Genomic DNA, 14,168 nt, shown 5'->3' on the forward strand with positions numbered 1-14,168 from the left:
TTGTATTTAATTTGCCACCATGGCCTTTTTTGCCTTTACCTCCCTTTTCACCTCATTTGCTCACATTGTATATAGACTTGTTTATACTGTATTATTGACTGTATGTTTGTTTTACTCCATGTGTAACTCTGTGTCGTTGTATCTGTCGAACTGCTTTCCTTTATCTTGGCCAGGTCGCAATTGTAAATGAGAACTTGTTCTCAACTTGCCTACCTGTTTAAATAAAGGTGAAATAAAAAAAATAAAAAATAGATGACCTGGAGCCAGTGTGTTTGCAGATGAATATGTAGTGAGGTCTAGCCAACAAGAGCATACAGGTTGCGGTGGTGGGTAGTATATGGGGCTTTGGTGACATAACAGATGGCACTGTGATAGACTACATCCAGTTTGCTGAGTAGAGTGTTGGAGGTTAGTTTGTAAATGAAATCGCCGAAGTCAAGGATCGGTAGGATAGTCAGTTTAAGAGGGTATGTTTGGAAGCATGAAGAAGCCTTTGTTTTACAAAATAGGAAGCCGATTCTAGATGTAATTTTGGATTGTAGATGCTTCATTCTTATGGGTACCTGGGACGGTAGCATTCCACCTGGCCAACATCCAGTGAAATTACAGTGCGCGAAATACAAAAATACGCAATTCAAATATTTTAACTTGAAAATATGTGTTATCCATCAAAATAAACTTAACTTCTTGTTAATCCAGCCGCCGTGTCAGATTTCAAAAAGGCTTTACGGCGAAAGCATACCATGCGATTATCTGAGGACAGCGCTCAGCAGACAAATCATTACATACAGTTACCAGCCAAGTAGACTAGTCACAAAAGTCAGAAACAGCAATAAAATTAATCAGTTACCTTTGATGATCCTCATATGGTTGCACTCACAAGACTCCCAGTCACACAATAAATGTTTGTTTTGTTCAATAAAGTCCCTCTTTATATCCAAAAACCTCCGTTCTGTTGGCGCGTTTTGTTCAGTAATCCAATGGCTCAAAGTCAGTCACAACAGGCAGACGAAAAATCCAAATAGTATCCGTAAAGTTCGTAGAAACATGTCAAACGATGTTCATAATCAATCCTCAGGTTGTTTTTGGTCCAAATAATAAATAATATTTCACCCGGACAATAGCTTCGTCAATATAAAAGAAAAACAAGAAAGGCACGCTCTCGGCCACCAGCAGCAAACAGGTCTGGGGACTTTCCACTATCCACTTAGAGTGTCTTACTCCTTCATTTTTCAGAATACAAGTCTGAAACCATTTCTAAAGACTGTTGACATCTAGTGGAAGCCATAGGAAGTGCAATTGGAGTCCTAAGTCAATGGATACTGTAATGGCATTCAATAGAAAATTACAGACATCAAAACATCCCACTTCCTGGATGGATATTTCTCAGGTTTTCGCCTGCCATATCAGTTCTGTTATACTCACGTTATTTGAACAGTTTTGGAAACGTTAGAGTGTTGTCTATCCAAATCTGCCAATTATATGCATATCCTAGCTTCTGAGCCTGAGTAACAGGCAGTTTACTTTGGGCCCGCTTTTCATCCGGAGGTGAAAATAGTGTCCCTACACTAGTGAGGTTAATTTGAGTCTGGAAGAAGAGTTACAGTCTAACCAGACACATAGGTATTTGTAGTTGTCCACATAGTCTAAGTCAGAACAGTCCAGAGTCGTGATGCTAGTCGGGCGGGAGTGTGCAGGCAGCTATCGGTTGTAGAGCATGCAACTAGTTTTACTTGCATTTAAAAACAGTAGGAGGCCTCGGAAGGAATGTTGTATGGCATTGAAGCTCATTTGTAGGTTTGTTATTACAGTGTCTAAAGAAGGGCAAGAAGTATACAGAATGGTGTTGTCTGCATAGAGGTGGATCAGAGAATCACCAACAACAAAAGCGACAGCATTGATATATAGAGAGAAAAGAGTCGTCATGTTCCTTTTACCTTAGAGTGGCCTCTGTCTGTCATGTGAAAAGTGGCTTTGTCTGTCATGTGAAGAGTGAATTCTTCTGTCATGCGCCTTTTACTGAAGAGTGGCTTCTGTCTGGCCACTCTACCATAAAGGCCCGATTAGTGGACTGCTGAGGAGATGGTTGCCCTTTTGGAAGGTTATCCCAGCTCCACTGAGGAACTCTGGAGCTCTGTGAGAGTTACCATCGAGTTCTTGGTCACCTCCCTGACCAAGGCCCTTCTCCCCTGATTGCTCAGTTTGGCTGCATGGACAGCTCTAGGAAGAGTCTTGGTTGTTCCAAACGTCTTCCATTTAAGTGATGGAGGCCATTGTGTTCTTGGGGACCTTCAATGCTACAGAATATTTTTTATACCACTACAGCCAATGCTTGGCATTGCACATGGTGATCTTAGGCTTGTGTGCAACTGCTCGGCCATGGAAAACCATTTCATGAAACTCGTGACATTGCTTTCAATTTTACGTGCTACGCGCTCTAGCTGTCCCATTCTGTGCGCTTGTATCACTTCACGGCTGAGCCATTGTTGCTCCTAGACATTTCCACTTCACAATAAATGCACTTACAGTTGACCGGAGCATCCAGTTAACACTTGATATGATTTAATTACAGTCGATTCAATCAACTATGGCAGATAAGCAAACACATATCACAGTCGTAGCAAGTGAAGCCAAAAATGTGTTACCATTACCAAGTATGTTGTTGTAGGGAAAGCGTGTACTTGCAAATTGATTATGTATTTTGAAAATACAAAATTCATACAATAACTATTTGGATTAAAACAATTCTTTGCTAAAGCATTTAGTATTTTATTTTGATACATTGGTCTTTAGAGTATTTGGTGATTTTAACAAGACTTGGCATGACAATGAGAGACAAGGAGTTGGCAATTGTACGATAACACAAACATGTTTCTTTGCAGGATGTATGCACTTAATGTAAAATGCTACCAACACTACACACGCATTTCAAACGCAGGTAAAAGAATGCAAGAAAAAGGAAACAAGAAACATGTTACAACACAAGACAGGGGTTGTCTGCTTCTCTCCACACCATCCCAACAATATCCCACCTATTTATTTATCACTGTGTTCCCGGGGGACATATTGTTTGGAAGCACTGACCTCACTGTTGATGTCGGCCCCAGTGTCCAGCAGCATCTTAACCATGGCCTCGTCTCCCCGCACACAGGCATACATGAGTGGTGTCATCCCCTAGAGGGGAGAGATGGAGAGAAAAGGGGTGACAGATTCACAGTCACTTGCAGAGGTGACTCTTACAGGACCATATGGTCCCAATTTCAGGGATTCAGTATTCCTAAAGTGTGGACACTGTACTTCTTCATCACAAGGTCGGAAACCCTAGGGACCTAAATAACTACTGCCATATATTAAAGCTTTTCGAATCATTGATAAACTCTCAACTTCGCTCCTTCTTAACCAGCAAATGTATCCTAAATACATATTAACAAGGATTTTGACAAGGTCAAAGTACCATCTCAGCTGCATCCATTGACGTCAATGATATTGTATGCTCGCTAGATAAAAAGCAGCATTGTTTTGCCTTGTTTATTGACCTGTCAAAGGCACTTATTGTTATTGAACAGACTGTCTCGGTTGGACATGACAGCAAACAGAAATTACCTTATGGGCAGATGTATTGTTGCTGACTATCAATTCACAATTCCTTGAGGTCAGTAAACATGTACATCAAGGGTCCATAATTTTAAACAAATTATATAAAAATCAAACTTTCATTAAATCACACATGTAAGATACTCATCTTACATGTGTGATTTAATGAAAGTTAGATTTTTATATAATTTGTTTTAATTTGCCGCGCTGCATTTTCCCTGCTTTTTGCCCAAGTGGGACGCAACCGTCCCCTTTCCTAAAGAGGTTTTAAGCTCACAGAGAAATCTGGTCACGTGTATGAAGGTTTTTACTGTATTTACTGTACTGTAAGTGCATGTCGAGCTTGTGTGTCTAATATGTGTAAGTGTGTATCTCTCGGACCTGCTCGCTCATGCTGTTGATACCATCAGGCCCCAGTAGGTTGGCCGCCTGTTTCACGAGGTCTGTCCGGCCACAGTTGAGCATGCGGAAACCCAGGTCCTGCAGAAACTTAGCCTCTGTGGACGCCGCATCAAGCTTCCGGTTGGCAAAGATGCAATCGTCTGCCCTGAGGGAGGGATAAGGATGATTAATACTCATGATTCCTTCAACAAATTGACATTTTACACATCCATATAGCATGTTGAATGCTACCATAAATATCAAATTGCAAACTACGACATCATCAAAAGAGGGAATCTGCCACAAATTATGATGGATTCTAAAGATCTCATGTGGTGATCTGGTATATAACTCTACACTTGCTTTGTGCATTTCCCAAGGCAGTTTTAACACATGACAGTGATAGATATTCAATATTTTTTTGTACCCATTCAAGCTGTGTTTTAAATGGCCATGCTTTACACTAAAACAACCCAAACAATAATGATTAGTGCATATCCAGTACCAGTCAAACGTTTGGACACCTACTCATTCAAGGGTTTTTCTTTATTGTTACTATTTTCAACATTGAGAATAATAGTGAAGACTTGAAACTATGAAATAACATATATGGAATCATGTAGTAACCAAGAAAGTGTTAAAATCAAAATATGTCACAGTTGAAGTCGGAAGTTTACATACACCTTAACCAAATATATTTAAACTCAGTTTTCACAATTCAAGACATTCAATCCTAGTAAAAATTCCTATCTTAGGTCAGTGAGGATCACCACTTTATTTTAAGAATGCGAAATGTCAGAATAATAGAGAATATATTTTTTCAGCTTTTATTTCTTTCAACACATACCTAGTGGGTTAGAAGCTTACATATTCAATTATTATTTGTAAGCATTTCCTTTAAAATGTGTATCTTGGGTCAAATGTTTCGGGTAGCCTTCCACAACATGAATTTTGATCCATTGCTCCTGTGTAATTGAGTCAGGTTTGTTGGCCGCCTTGCTCGCACATGGTTTTTCAGTTCTGCCCACAAATGTTCTATAGGATTGAGGTCAGGACTTTGTGATGGCCACTCCAATATCTTGACTTTCTTGTCCTTAACTTCTTATGGTTTAGGGGCAGTATTTCGACATCTGGATGAGAAGCATGCCCAAAGTAAACTGCCAGTTACTCAGGCCCAGAAGCTGGGATACGCATATAAGATTTGGATAGAAAACACTCTAAAGTTTCCGAAACTGTTAAAATTATGTCTGTTAGTATAACAGAACTGACATGGCTGGCGAAAACCTGAGGAAAATCCATCCAGGAAGTGGGATTTTTTTGATGTGGGTATTTTCAATTGAATGCTTATAGAGTATTGAATGGGTTAGGACCCAGATTGCATTTCCTATGGCTTCCACTAGATGTCAACAGTCTTTATACATTGTTTCAGGCTTGTTTTCTGAATGTATGAGACCTTTTTCTCAGTGGACTGTAGAATCATGCGGTGCGCATGACCGAGTGCTTCGTTGTTTTCCTTTTCTATTGAATACGGTATTGTCCGGTTGAAATGTTATTGATTATTTAGACAATTGACAACCTGATAATTAATTATAAACATCATTTGACATGTTTCAACAAACTTTACTGGTGCTATTAGGATGTATTCGTCTGCATGTTTTGACCGCCTTTGAGCCAGTGGATTACTGAACAAAACGCGCCAACAAAACAGAGCTTTTGGGATATAAAGAGGGACTATCGAACAAAAGGAACATTTATTGTGTAGCTGGACTCTTGTGACTGCAACCATATGAAGATCTTCAAAGGTCAGTGATTCATTTTATCGCTATTTCTAACTTTTCTAATTCCTTTACTTGGATGTAAATGTTTGTACGCTTTTGTAAGCGAGGCGCTGTCTTCAGATAATTGCATGGACTGTTTTCACCGTAAAGCCTTTTTGAAATCTGACAAAGTGGCTGGATTAACAAGAAATTAATCTTCAAACCGATGTATAAAATTTTTATTTTTTCTGAATGTTAATTATGACGATTTCTGTACTTTGAATTTGGCGCTCTGCAATTTCACTGGATGTTGTCGAGGTGGGTCGCTAGCAGAACGCCTGCGTCCAGAAAGGTTAATTAAGACATTTTGCCACAACTTTGGAAGCATGCTTGGGGTCATTGTCCATTTGGAAGAACCATTTGCGACCAAGCTTTAACTACCTGACTGATGTCTTGAGATGTTGCTTCAATATATCCACGTAATTTTCCCACCTCATGAAGCCATCTATTTTGTGAAGTGCACAAGCCCCTCCTGCAGCAAAGCACCCTCACAACATGATGCTACCACTCCTGTGCTTCAAGGTTGGGATGGTGTTCTTCAGCTTGCAAGCCTCCCCCTTTTCCACCAAACAAAACGATGGTCATTATGGCCAAACAGTACTATATTTGTTTCATCAGATCAGAGAAAATTTCTCAAAATAGTTTGATCTTTGTCCCTAAGTGCAGTTGCAAACCGTAGTCCGGCTTTTTTTATGGTGGTTTTGGAGCAGTGGCTTCTTCCTTGCCGAGCGGCCTTTCAGGTTATGTCGATATAGGACTCGTATTACTGTGAATATAGACACATTTGTACATGTTTCCTCCAGCATCTTCACAGGGTCCTTTGCTGTTGTTCTGGGATTGATTTGCAGTTTTTGCACCAAAGTACGTTCATCTCTATGAGACAGAATGCGTCTCCTTCCTGAGTGGTACGACGGCTGCGTTGCCCAATTGTGTTTATACTTGTGTACTATTGTTTGTACAGATAAACGTGGTACCTTCAGGCATTTGGAAATTACTCCCAAACTTGTGGTCTACCATTGTTTTCTGAGGTCTTGGCTAATTTCTTGTGATTCTACCATGATGTCAAGCAAAGAGCCATTGAGTTTGAAGGTAGGCCTTGAAATACATCCACAGGTACACTTGTCAATTAGCCCATCAGAAGCTTCTAAAGCCATGACATAATTTTCTGGAATTTTCCAAGCTGTTTAAAGGCACAGTCATCTTAGTGTATGTAAACTTCTGACCCACTGGAATTGTGATAGTGAAATAATCTGTCTATAAACAATTGTTGGAAAAACTGACTTGTGTCATGCACAAAGTAGATGTCCTAACTGACTTGCCAAAACTATAGTTTGTTAATAACCTCTTGTGGGTTAGTGGGACGCTACCGTCCATTTTCAACAATTTCCGGTGAAATTGAAATCACAAGTGCAATACATAAAAATAAATCTGGTTCTTAATCCAGCCAAGGTGTCAGATTTCAAAAGACTTTACAGCGAAAGCAAACCATGCGATTATTTGAGGACAGCGCCCAGCAGACAAATGCATAACAAATTATTTTCATCCAGGGAGTTGCGACACGAAAGTCAGAAATAGCGATATAAAAAATGCCTTACCTTTGAAGATCTCTCTGTTTGCACTCCAAAAGGTCTCAGTTACATTACAAATTGTCCTTTGGTTCGATAATGTCCTTCTTTATATCCTTAAAAACTCAGTTTAGCTGGCGCGCATCAGTCAATAATCGACTCGGTTTCCCTCCAAAATGCATACAAAATGAATCCCAAACATTACCAATATACTTATCCAACAAGTCAATCAACGATTATGATCAATCCTTAGGTAACGTAATACGCAAATAAATGATACAATTTAATTTCTTAGAGATAGGGTGCAGCATTTCTACTTTTTGATAAATAGCGTGCACAATTTCAACTTCCTGCTACTCCTAACAGGTATATATTATATGCATATGATTAGTAGGTGTGGATAGAAAACACTCTGAAGTTTCTAAAACTGGTTCAATCATGTCTGTGACTATAACAGAACTTATGTAGCAGGCAAAACCCCAAGGAAAAACTGTTCAGAATTTTTAAAAATTCTCCCTCTGACAGTTCCCTCAAGTGTCTTTGGCAAGGGAAATTAGATAGCGCCCATTTTACAGTTCCTACGACTTCCACGGGATGTCACCAGTCTTTGGAATTGGGTTGAAGTTAATCATTGGTGAAACGAAGAAGAGGCACATCCTGGAACAACGTTACACTTTTGATAGTTACGCAAGAGGGAATTTTTTTTTGTTTACTTTCTCTATCGAATACAGTTTGCCCCGTCTACAATTTGATTGATTATTAACGTTTAAAAATACCTAAAGTTGTATTACAAAAGTAGTTTGAAATATTTTGGCAAAGTTTATAGGCAACTTTTGAAATGTTTTGTAGTGACGTTGTGTTTTGGAAAGCTGTTTTTTTCCGGATCAAACCTGCTTTATAAATGAACATTTTGGGTATACATGGACGGAATTAATCGGAAAAAAAGGACCAATTGTGATGTTTATGGGACATATTGGAGTGCCAACAAAGAAGCTCGTCAAAGGTAATGCATGTTTTATATTTTATTTCAGCGTTTTGTGTAGCGCCGGCTACGCTAATTATTTTGTTTACAACTCGTTCAGGTGGTTCAGTGGGGGTGCATGCTATCAAATAATAGCTTCTCATGCTTTCGCCGAAAAGCATTTTTAAAATCTGACATGTTGGCTGGATTCACAACGAGTGTAGCTTTAATTGAGTACCCTGCATGTGTGATTTAATGTAAGTTTGAGTTTTATCGCGTTTTATTTGAATTTGGCGCTATGCATTTCCCGTGGCTATTGGCCACTTGAGACGCTAGCGTCTCACTCTCCCTAAGAGGTTTTAAGACGGGGAATCGTTATTGTCTTTACCAGAGAAAAATACCAAAGAATGCGCTCTCTGTCATGTGCTTGGAAACACTACTGCCAAAATGGGAGCCACCTAGAAAAACTACAATTTCTGGAATTTTTTTTCCAAAAACCAGCCTGGAACTCTTTCTAAAGACTGTTGACATCTAGTGGAAGCCCTAGGAACTGCAATCGGGCACGATTTCGCCCTATTATAAAAGTGCCAGCCATTGAAATCAGTGGTAGGATTAATGTTTTTTGGGGGGGGTTTGTTCTCTGGGATTCGCCTGCCATTTCAGTTCTGTTATACTCACTCATGCTGCCTAGAAGGCCAGCATCCCAGAGCAGCCTCTTCACTGTTGACGTTGAGGCTGGTGTTTTTTTGTGAGATTTTTTTCTGATCAATTTGATGTTATTTTAATGGACAAATTACTTTTCTTTCAAAAACAAGAATTTCTAAGTGACACCAAACTTTTGAAATGGTTGTCTATATGTAATCGATGATATACTGCTGGCCTGCATATGCACCATAAAAATATGAAATGGAATATTGACCAGAATTGACGTAGAGTCGGGTGAATGCTGAGCCACATTGATCAAATCAAATTGCATTTGCCACATGTGCCAAATACAACAAATACAACCTTAGAGTAAAATAATAAGAGTATAACGAGGCTATATAAGAGGGGTACTGGTTAGCCGAGGGAATTGAGGTAATATTTACATATAGGTAGGGGTAAAGTGACTATGATCTTGATCACATTGAGGGAGAGGTTGGTGTCCTGGCACCACACTGCCAGTCTCTGACCTCCTCCCTATAGGCTGTCTCATCGTTGTCGGTGATCAGGCCTACCACCGTTTTGTCGTCGCCAAACTTGATGATGGTGTTAGAGTAGCGCTTGGCCATGCAGTCATGGGTGAACAGGGAGTAGAAGAAGGGACTAAGCATGCACCCCTAAAGGGTCCCGGTGTTGAAGATCAGCATAGCAGATGTGTTGTGGCCTACCCTTAACACCTGGAGGTTGCATGTCAGGAAGTCCAAGATTCAGTTGCAGAGGAAGGTGTTTAGTCCCAGGGTCCTTAGCTTAGTGAGCTTTGAGGGTACTATGGTGTTGAACATTGAGCTGTAGTCAATGAACAGAATTCTCACGTAGGTATTCCTTTTGTCCAGGTGAGAAAGGGTGAGAAAGGGCATGGTGAGGCACAATAGAGATTTCATCGTCTGTGGATCTTTTGGGTCGGTATGTGATTTGGGGTGGGGTTTCTGGGATAACGGTATTGTGAGCCATGACCAGCCTTTCAAAGCGCTTCATGGCTACAGATGTGAGTGCTATGGATCGGTAGTCATTTAGGAAGGTGATAGAGGAATTCTAAATTCCTTTAATGTTTTAATTGCCAATACCAATTAGCACTCATTTCTAATTCATTTAATGAGTTGTAAGTTCATTAATTATGCATGAAGTAGATTGAGACCAGTCTTAAAAGCCAGGTTAAAGAGCGTTTAATTCCAGAGAGTACGTGTCCATGATCTCGCCATCACGGTTGACAACTCCATTGTGTCCCCCTCCCAGAGCGCTAAGAACCTTGGCGTGATCCTGGACAACACCCTGTCGTTTTCAACTAACATCAAGGCGGTGGCCCGTTCCTGTAGGTTCATGCTCTACAACATCCTCAGAGTACGACCCTGCCTCACACAGGAAGCGGCGCAGGTCCTAATCCAGGCACTTGTCATCTCCCGTCTGGATTACTGCAACTCGCTGTTGGCTGGGCTCCCTGCCTGTGCCATTAAACGCCTACAACTCATCCAGAACGCCGCAGCCCGTCTGGTGTTCAACCTTCCCAAGTTCTCTCACGTCACCCCGCTCCTCCGCTCTCTCCACTGGCTTCCAGTTGAAGCTCGCATCCGCTACAAGACCATGGTGCTTGCCTACGGAGCTGTGAGGGGAACGGCACCTCAGTACCTCCAGGCTCTGATCAGGCCCTACACCCAAACAAGGGCACTGCGTTCATCCACCTCTGGCCTGCTCGCCTCCCTACCACTGAGGAAGTACAGTTCCCGCTCAGCCCAGTCAAAACTGTTCGCTGCTCTGGCTCCCCAATGGTGGAACAAACTCCCTCACGACGCCAGGACAGCGGAGTCAATCACCACCTTCCGGAGACACCTGAAACCCCACCTCTTTAAGGAATAGCCACTTTAGGATAGGATAAAGTAATCCTTCTCACCCCCCTTAAAAGATTTAGATGCACTATTGTAAAGTGGCTGTTCCACTGGATGTCATAAGGTGAATGCACCAATGTGTAAGTCGCTCTGGATAAGAGCGTCTGCTAAATGACTTAAATGTAAATGTAAGTACTAACCCATACACAGATTTCCACAGGTTATAAACTCAAAATGACATCATCAGTTTCCCACGATAGCCCCGTTGTTTTTTTGTTTAGGTCCGGAGATGCTTTCTACTCCCCTCATAAACCAGACATTACAACCTGTCTAAAAGATACAGATTTCTCTCACCAATGGAACAAAACCCAAACATTCTTATCTTGTCTGAAAAGCTTTTTCTCCCCCTTGACCTTCCCAAGAGGCACAGACAATCAAATTAGTTCTGCTTACATTTTCAGTAACAGCTTAACCAATAACCTTTACTTTTCATATCATAACATAATAGTATTTGAATAAATGGTTTCTAATCATTAACGAATACATAATTGATCATCTAAACTATATTTTCCTCTATCAGAAGGTTACCTTGATGTTCTTGGGCACAGGGACTATGGGGGTCTGTTTGAAACGTAAGTATTACAGACTCGGTCAGGGACAGGTTGAACATGTCAGTTAAAAAAGTTTGAAATATCCAATAAATGTCGTTCCACTTCATGATCGTGTCCCACTTGTTGTTGATTCTTCACAAAAAAATACAGTTTTATATCTTTATGTTTGAAGCCTGAAATGTGGCAAAAGGTCGCAAAGTTCAAGGGGCCGAATACTTTCGCAAGGCACTGTATGTAAGTGATCTATCTTGCTAGCTTTTGTAACTAGCTACAGTAGCTCACTTTAGCTAGCTAAGTCTTACATTTAGTCGAGTGTCATTTGACCTTGTTCTCGGCATCCCTGTTGTTTGAAGGTTGAAAATGAGTCTTCAACAAAACCTACCATATAGAAAATTAGCTAGCTATCTAGCAAGCTAACATTACAGTCCAGAAAAGTTACAATTCATGGTGACAGGTGGTGGGGAGATTAATGTAGCCAGAACTAAACCTGTGCTACTAGTCCCTTTGGCTAGTGATGCTGCAAAATGACGTGCGCATTTTCTATTGGCATCTTGTCACTAAATATCAATGATAGTCTTTGTTGTCAAAAGTTGGTTTGATTTTTCAGGTGCAAGTGTGGACACTGCCATCCAATGACCCCAACAATAAAGAGAATCTGCTGCAGGGAGATTGATGCCTACAGTACTTGGGTTTGGTGGAGGATTTTTCTCCAAGCCAGAACATCTTGTCTGACCCTGCATCCAGGTTTCGAGTCATCTTCCTTCAAACCATAGACAGGAACATGGGCACCATGACATTACTCATGAGTAAGTCATGAATATTACTTTTCATTTTGGTATAGCTACTACTTTGAGTCATGTCTCCAAGACTTTTGTAACTACTAATAATACCCCACGTCCCCTGTCTCTAGGTGTTTCTGCTACACAGGCTATTGGCAGATAGTCCACTGGGCCTAGGAGTTCTGGGACAGCACATCAGGAAACCTTTGCCATTCTAAATTGTCTGCTATCTGCCGACAGTTCCCTGATGGCGGCAGCTACGAAAGTTTCCAATGGCCGAATTTGGATGATTGACAATAAAAATGTTTTAATCGAATAACTCCTTTTTGTAATCGAAAAACAAAATCGATGATATTGTCACCTGTAATCACTTTATGAAAACAGCATGCAGACATTTTTAACCAACAATTCGTCATTTAGAGGTGGTTGATTATTTAGAACACTTGCACAGATTATACACGTTGTTAGGTAGTTGTCAAGCAACTGATGTCCATCAAAATGATTAACCATGAGGTGTCGTATTAGACTGATACTGGTGTAAACACTGTCATTCAAATCAATGCTCTTGGAACTACCCATCCCGGATCCGGGATAAATGTCATCAACTACACTAATTAGCATAACGCAACGGTCAAATAATCTTACTAAAAAATATCCATATTCATGAAATCACAAGTGAAATATAGCGAAACACAGCTTAGCCTTTTGTTATTCACACTGTCGTCTCAGATTTAGCGTAGCATAGCATTATGTCCAGCTAGCAGCAGAAAGCTTGGTCATGAAAATCAGAAAAGCAATCAAATGAATCGTTTACCTTTGAAGATCTTCGGATGTTTTCACTCACGAGACTCCCAGTTAGACAGCAAATGTTCCTTTTGTTCCATAAAGATTATTTTTATAGCCAAAATACCTCCGTTTGTTTGTCACGTTATGTTCAGAAATCCACCGGAAATAGCGGTCACGACAACGCCGAAAAAAAAAATCAAAATTATATCCATAATATCGGCAGAAACATGGCAAACGTTTTTTTATAATCAAACCTCAAGGTGTTTTTCAAATATCTATTCGATAATCTATCAACAGGGAGAGTTGGCTATTCAGTAGGACCGGGAGGAAAAATGTCTACCAGTCTCTTTTATGCAAGAATCACTCTGAGAGCCATCAGCTGGCCACTTACGCAATGTGGTCGTTTACGCTCATTCTTCAACATAAAGGCGTGAAACTACGTCTATAAAGAATGTAGACACCTTAGGGAAGACGTAGACAAGGGAATCTGGTTGATATCCCTTTCACTGGTCAATAGGGATGCATAGGAACAAAGATTTCAAAATATAAGTCACTTCCTGATTGGATTTTTCTCAGGATTCTGCCTGCAATATCAGTTCTGTTATATTCACAGACAATATTTTTACAATTTTGGAACCTTTAACAATTCCACAACAACTACCTAATACACACAACTCTAAGTAAAGGGATGGAATAAGAATATATACATATAAATATATGGATGAGAGATGACCAAGCATTATAGGCAAGATGCAATATATATGTGAACATTAGTAAAGTGCCATTATTAAAGCGACTAGTGATCATTTATTAAAGTGGCCAATGATTTCAAGTCTGTATGTAGGCAGCAGCCTCTGTGTTAGTGATGGCTGTTTAACAGTCTGATGGCCTTGTGACAGATGCTGTTTTTCAGTCTCTGGTTGTTGTCCATGATTATTATTTTAAAATGCTTTACGGCGAAAGCATACCTTACGATTATTTGAGAACACAGCCCAGTTGACAAAATTATTACAAACAGTAACCAGCCAAGCAGAAGCGTTTCAAAACTCAGAAATAGAGATAAAATGAATCCCTTACCTTTGATGATCTTCATATGGTGGCACTCAGAAGACATTCATTTACTCAATAAATGTTCCTTTTGTTCGATAAATT

At 40.3% G+C, this 14,168-nt stretch overlaps 1 protein-coding gene across 2 annotated transcripts in view; it reads right to left on the reverse strand.

The window, feature by feature from the left end:
• Positions 1–14,168, reverse strand: part of LOC118373656 (ankyrin repeat and BTB/POZ domain-containing protein 3-A-like) — a 218,558-nt gene that overhangs the window by 81,892 nt on the left and 122,498 nt on the right. For both annotated transcript variants that reach the window (XM_035759857.2, XM_052460056.1), the window contains exons 5-6: positions 3,976–4,141; positions 3,085–3,174 (exon numbers count right to left, since the gene is read on the reverse strand). In XM_035759857.2, the coding sequence (XP_035615750.1) occupies positions 3,085–3,174; positions 3,976–4,141 (256 nt within the window). The remainder of the gene's footprint in view (positions 1–3,084; positions 3,175–3,975; positions 4,142–14,168) is intronic.

This window comes from Oncorhynchus keta, chromosome 13 (genome assembly GCF_023373465.1).
Source record: "Oncorhynchus keta strain PuntledgeMale-10-30-2019 chromosome 13, Oket_V2, whole genome shotgun sequence".
Classification (NCBI taxonomy): domain Eukaryota; kingdom Metazoa; phylum Chordata; class Actinopteri; order Salmoniformes; family Salmonidae; genus Oncorhynchus; species Oncorhynchus keta.